Source organism: Trachemys scripta, chromosome 8 (genome assembly GCF_013100865.1).
Source record: "Trachemys scripta elegans isolate TJP31775 chromosome 8, CAS_Tse_1.0, whole genome shotgun sequence".
Classification (NCBI taxonomy): Eukaryota; Metazoa; Chordata; order Testudines; family Emydidae; genus Trachemys; species Trachemys scripta.
The window spans coordinates 14,376,719-14,393,388 of NC_048305.1; the positions used below are offsets into that span (position 1 = coordinate 14,376,719).

Here is a 16,670-nt window from a genome sequence, read left to right on the forward strand (position 1 = left end):
CGACTCTGCCTGCGCCTCTCGCCGAGCTGGAGTGCAGGAGTTGACGGGAGAGTGCTCGGGGATCGATTTATCGTGTCTAGACTAGATGCGATAAATCGATCCCTGCTGGATTGATAGCTGCCCGCCGATCCGGCCGGTAGTGAAGACATACCCTTAGACTGGATCGTGCAGTTCTTTCATATATGAATACGTAGTTCTTTATAAAGAAAATATACCCTTGAGGCTATTGTGCCAATATAAGTTAATTAGTGTAATATTTAAATAAGGCCTTTCTCATGATAGGAAAAATTGAATAGTTTATTTTGTACAGTAAGGCAAGCAACTACAGTAACACTTCATTAGCTCTATTTTTAGCTTGGCCCAAACTGAGTGTTTGGTGACATGGTTGTTGGATTTCTCTGCTCAGTCCTGAATGATCTGTTGAGTTCCAGATAATCTTGCCCAATAGTTAGTCATTGCTGAAGTCTGATCCAGGTCTATGTCATCAGTGAAAATGAATCACCATTCAAGAGCTGCCTTTCTAAGAAAGAAGTGAGATCATTTGAGTGAGGGAACTACCTCTGGGGATAACAAGGATTTTTTTTTAATTGTCTAGTGTTACTATCCTCACAGTAGTGAAAATCTGCAAGTTTCCCATGCATTAGAAGTCAGTTAGCTGACTCGGTGCAGGCTGACATTCACTTTCATCTGTCTATGAAAAACCAGAGGCAGGAGATTTGCATATGGGACACTGGTGCCCTTGCACTGTGCTCTCAGCCTCCAGGTCTGCATTAGGATAGGTTGCATAGGTAGTTGGTTAGGTGCCAGTTTTTGTAGGGTGCCTCTGGTCAGGCCCCCCAACTCTGCACCACTTGGAAGCTGCACAAGTATGGCTGTGACTCTGGCTCCCACCACAGTAACAGTGGTAGAGAGCTGGCACAGACCAACCTGGCCACCTCTGCAGAGGAGTTCTACCTCTCTAAAGGTGCTGCCACCGCTCCCCATTCCACACCACCACCAGCAATTGGGGCTGAGAGCTGCCACCTCCACAGGTCTGGCTCACCGACCCCCAGCATGGCTTCTGGGAGGGAGTCTTCCCCTTTAAGGGCTCCCTTTCGCTAATGAGGCTCCAGCCCAGCCACCGCATGTCCAGAAAGCTGGTTGGGGGATGCCTAGGGCAAAATAATGCCCAACAGCACTGTCTGTCAACTGTAGGCCATTCCTGAGCCAAAACACTCTTACGGTTACTTACTTAATTTTCTCTCCGGCTTTGGGTTAAGAGGATAGACCTTTCCATAGCAGCCAATGCAGTCAGCTGACACACGTTAACTTCATGATTGGTAAACCATCAAAGGTTTGGATATGGTCCAGACAAGCATACAGTACAACTTGAGTCTGTCCAATTCGTCTGGAGTTCTTCCAGGGTCAAGTTTTCCGTGAGATTTGAGCCACTTCCGTTTCTGATCAGGGCTGGAGGTACAAAAGGCCAGCCTCTTTTGTGGTATTTTTCATTGGCTTTGCACTGCACCAGCTGAGAATCTAGCTCTTTAAGGGTTTGCTTTGAACTGAGTTCTAAAAGGACACCAAGATGCAGGGTGTTGACGACTTCTTACTCCTGTGCAAGTACTGCATGTATTTCTGAGATGCGGAATTCTTACCCTGACGCCCTCCTATCTCAGTGATTATGTGAACGTTTTCCAAGTTGTGTCCTTGACGTCTTTCACTTCTTTGTTTTCTTCTAGCTAAAAAGTAATTTGCAGGTCAGCAAAAATCTTTTTTTTTTTTTTATTTGCTTATTTTTTAGCTCACAAATTAAAACAAAAGTGGGGGATGTGTGAGTGAAACATGTTTGAGATAGCAGGGTTATTTATTTTTTTGTTACTCTTTTGTATCTGCTGAGTGAGTACTTATGGAATTTGGTGCTGCAAATATTTTGCCAAATAAGGCATCACCCAAATCCAGTGTGACTATTCATCATGTAAAGAGAGTAGAGGACCTCTCAATGAACATCTTTCATCCTTTTGTTTCTTTTGGGGCTTTCCATACAGTACCCTTTTCTCACTGAACTCTTGACATTATGTGCTATTCAGATATGTAACAAGATTGTTTTGTTTCCAAATTGTGTTCATCAAATACCCTTTGACTCCCACTGAAAAGTTCAGCAGGAAAATCAGAGACTGGATGAATAATTTATAAAAAAGAAAGAAATCTGATCTTTTGAAAGAAAACAGATTAACAGCTCTGGACACACTGACACCAACACTAACGGCCTGTGTTTTAGAGGTGCTGATCAACCACATCCCTCATTGACTTTGGGAGTTGGGAGTTGCACAGCCGTCTGTAAAACTGGGTCATATAAGGCACTCAGATACTGTGCTGGTGTGCATGGTATAAAAACCCAGAGTGACTGAAAATGTATTCAGCACAGAGTTGGTGCAGCATAGGCAGTGAAAACTTTCCTGTGCTGCCCAGCCTGTGCACCTGAACAATATTTTGGAGGGAGCAACTCAAGCAGTAGGTCTTTCACCATCATGTGAGATCTGTTGATAAGGGGCAGAAATGACTTCATGGATCGATTGCAAATAGTTCTCTGTGTAGTTGACAGAAGAGCAGTGTTGGTTATGATGGGTCAGATAAGCTGTAATTTATTTTTTCTATTCCCTGATTGGATAGCTGCATAAACACTCCCAGCACAAATACAAACACACGTGCAATTTTGAAATTCACAGGTATGAACATCCATGCCAGTTACACTGGATCACAGGACCATTGGTGATGAGTGATCACAAAGGGAACATGACAATAGCCAAGGTGAAATCACATAGGAATTTGAATAAATATTCATGGAATCTTTTTTTTTTGCAATATCTACCCAGCTTGACTGTTCAGTAGAAGAGCAGCACAAAAAATACCAATAATTAAAATATGCTCATATGAGTAATGTCTGCTGGCTAAACCTCAAGAAGTCAAAGCAGAGTTTCTCTTCAGATTATTAGCAAATTCCTATTTTACAGTATTTGTGCTACACATAAAAATCTTCATAGCAAATGCTAACATACAGCGCATGCTGTATTATTTATACTGGATGATGAGTACTATAACTGACTTGTTTACCTTTTGTGTTCAGTTTTGTTTTTAAATGAAAACACAAAGTAAAGCCCAACCTGGAGCTTTCTTTCTTTCTTTCTTTCTTTCCCTAGCAAAAGATAAGATTATATAATATGGAAACTATATGATATTGCCTTCCTACACTGGGTACTATTCACTAAAAATGCTGTAGTGATTACAGCAGGGGCTGGAGTGCCAAGACATTTAAGCTGAGATAGTCAGAGCTGCCCAGGGGATTTTGACAACTAAGTATCATTGATTTTAACTGAGAATTAGGCATCCAGATCCCTTAACATTAGGTTCTATTCCTAGCTTTGACACATACTCCTTGTCATCCAAGTGTGCCGTCTGGTAGCCCTTCAAACCAAAGAACAACCCAACAATTGGGGAAGGGGTGACACATTTCCCCCATTATCTGCCAACTGTAGAAACCTTCAGCATTGGACTTTGGAGGCAGCTGGCAATTAGGGAGATCCCCGGCAGCAGGACACCTGGAGGAGCTGTGCTCTCAAGCAGCCAAAAAGAACTGAGGTGCAAGGGGAACAGCAGCATAGACAAAAGTGACTGTGCTGCATCTCAGAGTATCAGGGATGAAAACCCTGGTTGAAATTTTAAAAGGAGGACCCGTAAGGAAGTTCTCATAGCACTCGTAACCTAAGTCCCCCTTGGGCACACCTGATATTTTATATGACTGGGTATGAGTTAACTTTGCTGTCTTAATGCATGTGCCATGTGGAAACTGGCATTTCTACCTTCGAAGAATACAAGGATTGTCAGATCTGTGTCCCAGGAATGAGAACTGGGTCGCTTAAAGTGATACAGCCTCCTGGTCACCAAAAAGCAGTGCTTGCATCCCCAGGGTTGGCCACCTAATTAAGTGTCTTTATTGTCAGAGTTGTTGAGTGGTTTTCAGAGGTTCTCAAATCGAACAGAACGGCGGGTGTGCAGAAAATCAGACCAGTTTGTGAGGTGGGTTAATGTTTAAGGTGCCTTCCTACAAGTGCCAAGCACCCTCAGTTGATTTTTGGCAGGAGTGGAGGGTGTTCAGCAACGTGCAGACCCACTTCAGGTGCCTAACTTTGGGGACCCAAGTTTGAAAGTATTGATTCTGGCTTGATTTCTGTAGTTTTGTAAAATGGTGTTGAGTTTGGACCTGATAGAGTATAGATAAGAGGTGGTGGTTGTTGGTTATTTTAGTGCTAGGAGGGGGGGTATGAATCAGCGTTCACATTGCACTCCCCATCGGTACCACCCCAGGGAAGCTAACGATCCATCCAGCTGACCAAATTCGGTGATGAATCCTGGTCAGATGCCACCTGAGGCTTGTTGCGCTAAGCATGCTAAGAAGCAGTGCTGGGAGAAGCAGTGGCTAGAAGGTACTGTTAGCTAAATGTCCAGGCTACTTATAGATTTCAAAGCCAGAAGAAGGCAGAGCACTGGGAATTTCGTTTTTCCAAATGGCATCTGCTCTCTTTACAGTTGCCTAAGATTTGTGGCATTCTTTCAGTAGGAGACAAGTGATACCAGTGGATACATAATTGCATTGGAACTGAAGACTGAGGGCCTGATCTGCTCCCATTGCCCTCAATAGACATAACTAGGAATCTCTTGACAAGTTTGTGCCCAGTCCTGCACAGGTCTGCAAGGAAGGAGAGAGGGTGCAAGGAGATTCCTTTGGTACCTGTGCTATCCCATCCACAAGGACTATGTGTTGCTTTCCTTCCAGAGAGCGTGAGGTAATGCCCTAACTCCCCTGGGCTGGCCACGTGCATTGAGGAATGGATGTTTCAGCCTTTTCAATGATGCTGTAGAACAGTGTTTCTCAACAACCAGTCTGTGGACCAAGTCTGTGGACCAGCGCCGGTACCTTAGATCTCCTGGACGCAGTTGAGGAAGGCAGCAAGCCAGTCTCTGGTATCAAAAAGGTTGAGAAACACTGCTATAGAGGCTTTGTGGAGCTCCAGGAGCCAATGTTGACTCCGGCACAACGTCTCTTCTAGCTCCAGCTGGAGCTGTCTGCCTCCATACTGACTCCAGTGCAAGGCTGTATGGTATGTGTTTAATCTCTGATCTGTCCTCTGTTAGAGGACTATACCATGCTTTTATAAGAGGCTGCTTTCTATCTAACTATGCTGAGGGGGCCCGATTCCGTTCCCATTGAAGTCAATGGCAAAACTCTTACTGGCTTCAGCAAGAGCAAGATTTTGCCTTTGGTGTGTGAGGCCATTCAAGGACACCCATGCTGGGGCAAACAAAGTAATACAGTAGCCCATTTGTTCAGAAATGAAGCAGAGGAAAATATTCCTCAGCCCCTGAATGAAGCCAGCTTGTATAACTAATTCACATGTGGTTACTGATGTAATGTATGAGAAATTACCTAGGCATTCCTATGAAAGGGGGCAGACATTAGGGTCATGGTTAATGGCTTTCAGATCCAAGGGCAAGAGTTCAAGTGGGCTTAGTAGGCTACTAATGGCACATGTCTTCTGGTTTATGTGGGAGAAAGTAAGTGAGGGTGTAAATGAAGATTTAGCAGAACAATTTAGGATGACATCTTATAACTCAGCTGGCATGCTTCTATATCATCTTTTCCTCCTCCTGTTAAATTTGGAGCCAAGGTAGCGTAATATATGGCTCATTCATCATCCTGAAATTGCCAAAGAAGAGTAAAATGGTAGGTTTACGGCTGCTGTTTAAAGAAGAGGTTATTTTTATTAATCAGCACTGCGTGCAGAGTTCTTTCTCGCAGAAATGCTCCATGGACATTCTGATATTTAATCATTAAACCTTTGCATTTGACTGGAGGCCAGAGATTTCAATTTAAAAAAAAAGTAAATTGATGATAAAATCATTGTATGGTAAATCTTGCCTAGGTTCATTTATTTGTAATAGAAGGTGTTTTTGAGTTATATAAATAACGAAAAGAAGCTTGAACTAGGAAGGCACTCTCTGTCTCATATATATACACCCCTATAATAGACAAAGATGTGGAAAAATTTGGTTTTGAAGTATAGTAAAAATAACTATACTCCCACACCCTCGCGCTTCTTTCCCTTTATAGCCTGTTAATACTAGAGTTCTGCTGTTGCCAGGGTTGATTGAATAAATCACATGATCCTACAATGTACTGAGCACTCATAACTCCCATTGAAGACTATGAGTTGAAGGCACAAGCCCTAAAAATTCTGTGAACCAGACCACAAAACACATTATTTAGTACACGCAAATAGCCAACAGTCCACTGTTTGCAAGTCTGACAAGTACAAGGATTCATCACAAAGAATACATTTTGCTGTAAATATGAACTCTTGAAAATAGGTATCTTGCCTAAAAAAATTCTTAAATTTTGCTGTAAAAGGCAGACCTTGGTTAATCATATTATGTAGATTTCAAGTTGCCTTTCAACTTCCTATATTTCTACTTTTTGTCAGCTTGAAAGAGCACAATGGATTTTTTTTATCCTAAACTATTTCCAAATTGTGACTTCTATGAGACCCAACGTTGGGGTACTTTCAGTGTAAAATAGTTGGGAATGGTTACTTTGCAGTGTAATCACACATACAGACAGTTACCTCAAGTATCCATTTTTCCTAAAATCGTGGGTCTCCTGAGACCCAGAGGTGGAACAGGTGCACAAATATACCACATGCATCTTTAATTGATTTTTCTGTACTCTCCTGAACTGAATTGCATTAATCTGAAAAGTAACTATGTTAAAACGCCACTTACCAAAACCTCTCATTCTAATAGGCCTACTTCAGAGTCAAACATAAATGTTTACTGCTTTTTGCCCTTCTTTGCCCTCCAAAACCAACAGCTATGGGAGAGTAAACAAAGTTCCATTCTGCCCCTTATATCATCAGCAGAATAGCTAACTGAGCTCCCGATGCAGTATGATTGCACCTTGAATTACAGAGCCAGGATGAGTTTACAGGCGTTAGGAATTCCAACTTGCACTCAGATCAGACTTGATATGATATACTAGGGAGAGAATATACGTGGAACCCATTTTTACAGTCCCTTTTAGATGTGTAACCAAAAGTTAGAGTTGGGGTTAAAAATCATAAAGAGCCAAATTCTGCCCTGCCGTTGAATTCCCATTGATGTCATCTGGAGCCTTGTGCAAAGATTAAGAGCCAGATCGTGCTTGCCTTACTCATGCATGTAGTCCTACGAAAGGATATAATTCACTCCAGTGCAAAGGGCCAGCATGAGGCCTATGCACCATTTAAGTTCCTCTTAAGGCAGGTTTGAGAGGCCTTGCTGGTTCTCTGCGTGAGATGAATTTTACCTCAAATGGACAGGCATTGTGTGCTCACAAAAGGTGGCCTGGTAATGGCCCTTCTGGAAATTTACCCCTAAAACTCTCCAGAACTTTGCATGGTCAATTTCCTTTTGCATTCTGACTGTTTCCAGTACTATAAAAGTTTAATAAGGCTCCCTGGAGGGTAATGTCTTGGGTACAGTTGCTGGAAATCATGCAGTAATATTGCTGGGATATGGGAAATATTACTATATGTGACGGTCCCAAGTTTCCAGTAAATGTGCCACTGAAAAAAAGTGAATCACAGCTTCCCCTTTGGAACTCCTCAGGGTTTGATCCAGCAAAAAAATATCCTGGCTGTGCAAAGCCCAGAAGACAATGTACCAGTTTAGCTGGGGGAAGGAAGGGAGGAGGAAGTGAAACTCTCCAGTTCCACAAAAAGTTATTGAAGTGCTCTGTAAAAGGCAAGGTGGGTGAATGAGCCCAAGAGTTCTGCACTTCCCAAGTCCCAGGAACTTCCTTGTGAATCTCTGAAGCTCCAGGGCTGGATTAGCTACTCTCAGGGCTGGTCTACACTGGGGGGGGATCAATCTAAGATACGCAACTTCAGCTACGCTATTCGCGTAGCTGAAGTTGAAGTATCTTAGTTCGACTTACCTGGCTGTCCTCATGGCGGCAAGTCAACCGCCGCAGCTCCCCCGTCGACTCCGCTTACTCCTCCTGCCGAGGTGGAGTACGGGCGTCGATTCAGGGATCGATTTATCGCTTCTAGATGAGATGCGATAAATCGATCCCCGATAGATAGATACTACCCGATCCGGCGGGTAGTAATCAATCTACATCAATCTACATCAATAGTGTAGACGTGGCCTCAGTGAGCCCTGGAAAAGAGACAGGACTATGTGCTTTACTTTAAGTGTGCACTTAAGTGCTTTGATAAGTAGGGGAGAATTTAAACATGTGCATAACCTTTAAGCAGATGCTTTGCTGAACTGGACTCCATAAAATTAACTCACCTCAGGGAAGGAATCATCTAACTTCTGAGCAGCCCAGGATTCCTAGAGAATATTCCATACATTTTCTTTCCTACCCACTCCTTCCAGTTCCCATCCATGTTTATCTGGTTGTATGACGTTTTAACTCTATTGCTGAGGTAGAGGATAGTCTTATGTGGCTTTGTAGTAATTGAACCAACATTCTGTAGTTATCTAGGGGAAATTACCCCTTGGGATTATGAGCAGTAGCCGTAGCAGCTGGTGTTTTCAGTCCAGTTCCTAGTGGACCAGTGTCCATACCCTAAAACCCACATTCTCTGTTTACTTGTCGTCTAATCAGAGATGCAAATGTCTTGATGAGCGTGGACACTGAACTAATCCCTCCCCCCCTAAAGGTGACCCCGGCAGGCCAGGGATGGGGCACAATGGTATGATTGTGTTGGGAAGCTTGCACAGCTGCTGTGCATGGTCGCACCTGTTCTGTTGTTAAACAAAGGACTGCAGCGTCCAAGGCTGTCCTTGGCCTTTTTCCCAAATGTTAAGATTTCGTTTGCAAGGGGGTGGAGGAATTAGAAATACAGTAAGATCCAAGCATTCCCATGACTTTAAAGTAATTCTGCAAATGAAGAGAACAAGACTTCCAGATTGTTACCAGGTGAAAAAGCTTTTGGTAAATATGTGACTGTATGCAAGCAATTTTTCTAAAATGACAGTGAGTCAACTAGACAAAAAATGAATAATGCAGGATAAAGGGTGACTACAGTTTCTTCTGGCTTTTTAATAATGTCTTGTCAATGGCTCTGTTCCCACAGAACTATATATTGATGGCATGGCAGAATGCAAGTAGAATTATTTTCTTAGTATAGTTGTAGAAGATATTCAATTAAAGTAGAGCATTGTTGATACAAGGTATTGACTTCCGCATACCTGACTTTAATTCCTTTCGATATAATACAGCACGTCTGAAAACACTTTGGCTGCCCTGAGCTGTGAATTAAGCAGCCTACTAGAAACAGACAAGCGAGAGGCCTAATATATCCCCTACTACATTAGAAAAGTCTGATTTTTGTTACATACAGCAAGGGCTCAATTGTGCTTTAAGGCACAGCCCTGCTTTGGGGGTGGCATGGAGCTGCCCTGACCCTAAGATTCCTTCCTGAGCTCCCCACTGCTCTGGGGGAATAGGGCTGCTACTATTACCTCTTTATGGAGTGCGGCTTACTCCCCTCTGCATGCTGCGGGCCTCATTCAGTGGGCAGGTGCAGAGTGGCATTGGAGCTAAGGACCTCTCCTTGATGGGGCTCTGTGAGCCCCCATGTAGGCTCAGTGAGAGCAGCCCTTCAACTTTGGCCTGGTCTTTATGCAGATTATGCAAAGGAATAAAGGCTGCTTGCGTCCCTTCCCCAATCACTGAATATCTGCAGACAGGCCATGCACACGCAGGCCCCAGAGTAGAATGGAAGTAGCCTGGAATTGGGCATTTCTGTGGGGATTCGGGTATGTCTGAGGGTGACTTATTGTCTGGACAGGTCAACATTTTCCACATTTCAGACTTTTATTTGCTGGGGTTTTTTCAATTAGTTCTGCTCTACAGCACCTCCTTACAGACATTGGGCCACACTGGTATAAATGCAGAGTAACTCTCTTGGTAAGTGTCACTGAGATCAGAATTTGGCCTGGTGCAGCCCCTTCTAGATAGTTATTTGGTAGAAGTGATAAAACCAAAATCATCTTCCATTTGGGCCAAACCCTGATGCAGCTGAAATCAGAAATCCATTTTTCTTGTGGGCCAGACATGTTGATATGGAGAAAAAGTCTCAAGTTTGATTTTTTTTTTTTTTTTAAAAGCTCCATCCACAGATAGGATTTCATGCGTGAACCTGGGGACTAAATTCCAACCCTATCTTTCATGATACATCTAAAAAGAAACCTTGAATACACACAACAGGATCTCTTTGTTTCTTAGGCCTTGGTTACACTTGCGAGTTACAGCGCTGTAACTCACTGACCGGCTACACTGGCAAGGAACGTACAGCGCTGTATTTCCCTGGGTACACCGCTGCAGGTACTCCACCTCCCTGAGAAGCATAAGAGATACAGCGGAGTGGCTACGACTCTCCCCTGTGAGTGTGTACCAGGAGTCAACCTGCAGTGCTGTACTGGTCACCTTGTCAAGTGACCAGTCCTCTCCATTGTTGTGACCGGCTGCAGGAATGCGGAAGTGCTTGTTTCAAAGCTCCTATCACAGAGAAAAAGCAAACAGTTTTCTGTTTGCTTTGAGTGAGTGAGTGAATGAATGAGCAGGGGGCCGGGAGTTTGGAACTTGCAAAATAGAGTGCTGACACGCTCCAAAAAGCACTCTCTCTCCCCCCACACTCCCTGTCACACTCCCGCCCCTCCCCCCCATTTTGAAAAGCACGTTGCAGCCACATGAATGCTGGGATAGCTGCCCATAACGCACCGCTCCCAACACAGCTGCAAATGTTGCAAGTGTGGCCACGCCACTGTGCTGGCAGCTGTCAGTGTGGACAGACTGCAGCGCTTTCCCTACTCAGCTGTATGAAGACAGGTTTACCTCACAGCGCTGTACAGCTGCAAGTGTAGCCAAGGCCTGAGTCGGGGAGAACTGAGAAATCACAGTTCGGCAGTTAGAGATGACTATATCCCTTAGGCAGTTTAAGGCAGAGAGAACATGCTATTGCTTATCACTTTATCTTTCAGAACTGAAATCACTTTATGAATCCTTCCTCTTTTATTTGCTGGATTTGTTGCAATCTTAGGGCTTCTTCTTAAATTGCATTTGGTCTCCAAAGCAGATCAGAGCAGGAAGTTCATAACAGTCTGATTCCCATCTGAACAAATGTCAAACTAATTTAATGCAGGGGGAAAAAATTGAAATTATGATGGTCCTTTCCCCCTACCACACCCTCAAACAAAGTACCTAGATATTTTCCTGTTCTGCCACCTCAAAATGAAATACTCAAAGTAGGAGCAGCAAACACACAGCAGTAGATTATGGTAAAGATCAAGCTTAGGAGTGTTAGGAATGCTAAAATTCCTGGGAGGATCAGCCACCCTAGGACAAGGGATGCTGAACAGTAAAACATTTCTAGGGACAGACTTGAGTTACAAGGGGGGTTCCTCTCCCCAGCATCTAGTCATTATAATACAGATGCTCCCCGGGTTGCACAAGACCCTACTTATACAAATTCGCACTTACAGAAAAAGTTCCATAAGCCAGAAATAGGATTTTTGAGTTGTGGAAATTTTTGCATAACGTGCGGGTATAGGTGTCCAACTTACACAAAATTCGAGTTACACAAGGCTTTCTGGAACGGAACGATTGTGTAAGTTGGGGGGTATCTGTACAGGTAGTTTTGTTAGAGTAAAATATCCAGCTATGAAAAATAACATATGTCCCTGTGTTGCAAAAATTAGACTCAGAGGCAGCAAACAATGTGGAAAAATAAAAGCATGGAGCTTTTGGGTGTGTTAGAAGCCTGTTGAAGTCCATGGGAGTCTTTGCATTGGCTTCTGTGAGCTTTGGATCAGGCCCTGGCTCTAGAAAAAGACAGGAAGTAGGGAAGAATTCAAGTCAAAAATTCCTGGGATAAAACTGTGCATTTCTTGTTTTCCAAACTGAGATGCTGCAGATAATTAAATGAAATTCAGCTGTGGTGTGTGGCAAATTGGGGGTAGAGTCCAGTGAAGGGATTCTTGGCTGCAGCAAATAAGCTACACCTATTAGTTTAAACAAACTTGTCACATTTTCCAAAAATTATCTGCATGTGGCTCCTGAGGTTAAACAAAAAGTTCTGTGTTGCATGAATAAAGCATATGATGAAGATGAGAGAGAGAGGCAGACCCAGGCAACAGATTCCTTCAAGTTAAAATGACTGGGGCAAAATGAAATCTTTGGACCCTATCATCCCCTCCCAAGGAAATTCCCTCAGAAAGAGCTAAGTTGTTCAGAAACCTTTGCAGACCAGGTACATGGCCCCATAGGCATGAACTCCATGCGTGCACCAGAGCTCAAGCAGCCATGGGAAAAAAAGTAGTGGGTGCTCAGCACCCACCAGCCACAGCTGTTCCGGGGAGCCACCAATCAGCTGTTTGGCAGCTAGGGGTAGGTGATTGGGGGAGGGCAGTGAGCAGTGGGCAGGTCAGAGGTCTTGGGGGAAGGGCAGGAAGAGGCGGAGTAAGGGTGGGGACTCGGGGGAAAGGGCGGAGTGGGCTGGAGCTTTGGGGTGAATCGTTGTGCTCTGGTGATTCCCCAGCTGCGTAATGGCCCCTGAGGGAGGAGTCTTGTTACCAGCCAGTGTAAGTTAACCTTTATCAAGCTCTTGGTGACTCCAGGACTAAGGGAATACAAAGCTCTAAGAAACTGTCCCTATGACTTTGATGGGCCTCAGCTTGTCTGGCTATTAGCACATTTTGATATTCTTGGAGGAAAGGTTTGATATAAGTGCAGAAGATTACTGTTATATTAGTTATTGACAAACTAATGCAGTTTTTTAAAAATTGGAATAATGTTTTTCCAGCGTTGTGTGTTCACAATAGCTATATTGATCTGATCGTGTTATTAACAAATAGTCTACACTGCTCTGAACGACATGTTAGAAACAGCTACTGTAGGCTCCTTTGGATCCACGGGTTCAGCAGTGAGGAAGAATGGCCTTGTAGTTAAGGCATTAGCCTTGTACCTGGGATATTAAGGTTCGGTTCCTAGTTTTGCCATAGACGTCCTATGGGACGGCAAATCACTGGATCTCCCTGAGCCTCAGTTCCCCATTTGTAAAATGGGGATAATATTATCCTACCTCAGGAGTGTTGCGAGGATAAATATTTGGGAGGCACTTAGACATTTCAGTGATTCAGGGGTGGGGTGTGTCATGTAAATACCTCAGTAAATACAACGTTCTTTTTTTTTTTTTTTTTAAAAACTGAATCAAATAGAAGATCCTAGTATTCAATCCTGAGAAATTGAAATGGCATGAGAAGACCAGGGCCAAGAATTTCAAAAGCTGCTAAGTCCCATTTTCAAAAGTGACATAGGCACTTAGGCTCTTAAATATCACTGAAAGTCAAAGGATTCATTCCTTCCTCTCTTTTGAAAATGGGACTTGGGTGCTTTTGAAAATCCTGTCCCTGTTCATCTCATGCCATTTCAGTTTCTGAGGTGCCTTTGAAAATTTTCAGCCCCCTTAAGAGGCTCTCTTTGGCCTCAGAAATGCGAGTGAAACATATCAGTACATATGCTAGACCCTGTGCATGCCCATTCAATTCTCTGCTGTAGAGAGGAGAACAAGGGGCTTTTCCAACAAATGCAGCAGACACAGAAAGCAGGTCCTACGTGCTCAGTACATTGAACTGAACAGAAATATGTCAGTGAGCTAATCCCTACAGTACATTGGGACACCTCCGTGGAAAAAGTGTTCAGGCCCATGGAAAATCTTTGAACAGTGACATTTGCCTGCTGCAGCACTCTCGCTTTGTATGGCTGAAGATACATTTGTGCACAGAAACTGATGCACTATGTCATCTTTATCAGGCACATGATGTGGAAAGGTTCAAGAGTAACTTAACTTAAAAGTAACTTAGGCAGCAAATGGTACAAACCTCTTGCTGAGTGATGTTCATGTAAACTCTGCTGAGCTTCAGAATAGCATTCGATTACCTCCAGTGAAAGCATTTCTTCATTAAACTTCTCTGTTTAATTTTCTTGTTTAATTCCCTATTGCAGGGCTGAAGGCAAGACTTGGTCTCCTAATATTCTAGAAGATGGAAAAGCACAAGCTTACCGGATCAACATAGAGTCAGAATCACAGGTATGGGAGCAATAATTAACTATCTACTAGCCTGGTGAAAAACACTCATGCTCTCATGTCCCCAAAGAATGCCCCTTGCCATTTAATAGTAACATATTTTATTGTCTGCCAGCTTTCTATACAACATGTTCTTCTAACTTATTTCATATCTTCTTGCCTTTCTGGGATTGACTCCACTTTGTTTTCTGGTCTGTCGTATCATGGACTGTGGTGCATCTTGTCCTGTGTCAGTGTCTTTGTCCTCTTTTTCTTTTCTCTATTTCCCTTCTTCTCTGTCTTGCTTTTTCTATTTTGTATTTTGTCTCTTTCCCCTTATTTTTCAGTCTCTTCTTCCTCTGGTCCAGAATCTGCCTCCCACTACTACATTTCTCTAGTCTAACTTCTCATCAGTCTCCTTCTTCCCCTCCCCGTCTGCCCACTCACCCACACAGCAAAGCACCCACATCCCCTTACACCAAGATACCTAATAGCTAGGGAACAAAACCCACAACTAAAGATCAGTGTGAAGGACCTACTATATTGAGCAGTAGCAGAAGAGGCACTGGAGCTGTCTGCCTGCAGACTTAGGAAGACAACACTGTGTGGGTTCACATTAGATTACCATTTGGAAGGTTATGTTTGCTGCAACAAGGTAGACTGCTATACTCTGCAGAAGCTGATTGCACACTCGCCCATGAAAATTTCTACTTGCTATATTCATGCTGGTTCATGCTGTTATTCTGTTAAGGTGATTGCTGTAACAATTTTGTTTTAGAAATTTCTTGAAGATCTTTTACCTTTCTTCAATATTTATAAAGAATCCAAAGACCAGCACCATGTGTCCATGCCACTGGCATATCTCTGGCAACACATTTTCAATAATAGCTGCAAGCATCTGATCATGGCCCCATATGAAATCCAGTCCAAGATGGATGTCAGAATTAAAAAGATGTGGGGAACAGTTATCATAAAAACATGAGAAACAGCAGACTTTTCTTCAGGGAAGAATGAGGAAGTGGCATTAAGATTGACAGCAGAAAGGTCAACAAATGGTGAACTCAGCTAACAAGAGACTCGAATAGGATTTTAGGAAAACATTGGCTAGCTCTAAAGAAACAGTGTGTAAATTTCTACTGTGGAGGTTGTCACATTGACACCATTTATTCTATAGTTATTGAAGACATAGGGTGATCTACACACTTTGGCTTTGTATTCTGTCTTTGCTGGCTTAATTAATCAATTAGGGCAATATATTCCGACAGATATTTTGGATAGACTTCGATATGACCAAAACTTTGCATACAGTGTTAAATTAAGAACAAATGTTCTGCATTTTGACTGCCAGATACAACATTTCTGAGGTTTAAAGTAGATTGGATTTGATCTTCCTATTAATGTACATTACATATGGTACTTTTTAAAAAAAAAGACAAAGTTACATAAAATATAGTTAGTGGGGCTTTTAATCTATTATAGAACCATGTTTTTCTGAACCAAAATGTACCCCAAATATGTCTAAACTAGAAATCTCTAAAGTAGTCAGAAAGTACATAGACACATTTACAGCAGGGTAACATGTAGAAATATCTGATGAAGGCAGATGACTTCTCACTCCGACCCTCCCTTTCCAACATGTCCTTGGACTAAATTCTCCCCATTTTCAAGACAGTAGGCCATTTCTCATGCTTTAACTGGCCCACAGAATTAATATTTGACTTTATCGCCATAGTCTCTGGACACACTTAGTACCACCCAGGGGTTGTGTGTAGTATCAGGAACTCATTGTGGTAGGAACTGTACAAATGTGTTGATAGACACTGTCCCAATCCCAAAGAGCCTACTGTCTCAGAACTGCACTGACTTCTTATGTGCCAAGAAATGTAGGCAGGCACTCACTCACTGTCAGGTGGGGCAGGCTATGCCTTTTGTCCTGTGTTTGTACAGTGCCTGGCAGAGTGGGATTTTGGTCCATAAATGGGATTTCTAGGCACTACAGTACCACTAATAATGATAGTAAATTGGAACGGAACCCTTAGAGGATGCAAGTGGTTGTCTTAATCTTCAAACTTCCTATGATGTACTGTTCTACTGCTAGCATGTCAGGAGTGGCCATGGATACCTATGGACACTACAGCTGCAGGAGGCCCCCAGTTCCCACCGGAGCTGGGATTAATATTGATTGCAGGAGTACTTTGATGTTCACTTGGGAAGGGGCCCATGTGCCAGAAGGCTATCCCTGTGTAATGTTAAACCAAACCCTTTAGCGAAGGCTCTTTATTGAAGTGCAAAAAGAAAAGACCCATTGTAAAGTAAGAGTTAGCCTCAAAATGAGTAACCTCATGTGCACCTGGGAAAAAGCAATCTGCCTTTAAACCCAAGAATAAATAGATCTTCATGCAAGCTAGCTCATGAATCACAAAAATAGATTGGGGACTATCCTTGAAAAGATCTTGGGGGTTTGTGCTTTCCGGTAATGTGGAGCACATGTATTTCCTTCCTCCAAGGTTTTACTCTCTT

The 16,670-nt window shown here is 43.0% G+C and overlaps 1 protein-coding gene across 1 annotated transcript in view; it reads left to right on the top strand.

Moving 5' to 3' along the window:
- PDLIM4 (PDZ and LIM domain 4) overlaps nucleotides 1–16,670 on the top strand; it is a 98,288-nt gene that overhangs the window by 26,599 nt on the left and 55,019 nt on the right. Inside the window, exon 3 of the mRNA XM_034778270.1 lies at nucleotides 14,090–14,174. Coding sequence (XP_034634161.1) covers nucleotides 14,090–14,174 — 85 coding nt within the window. The remainder of the gene's footprint in view (nucleotides 1–14,089; nucleotides 14,175–16,670) is intronic.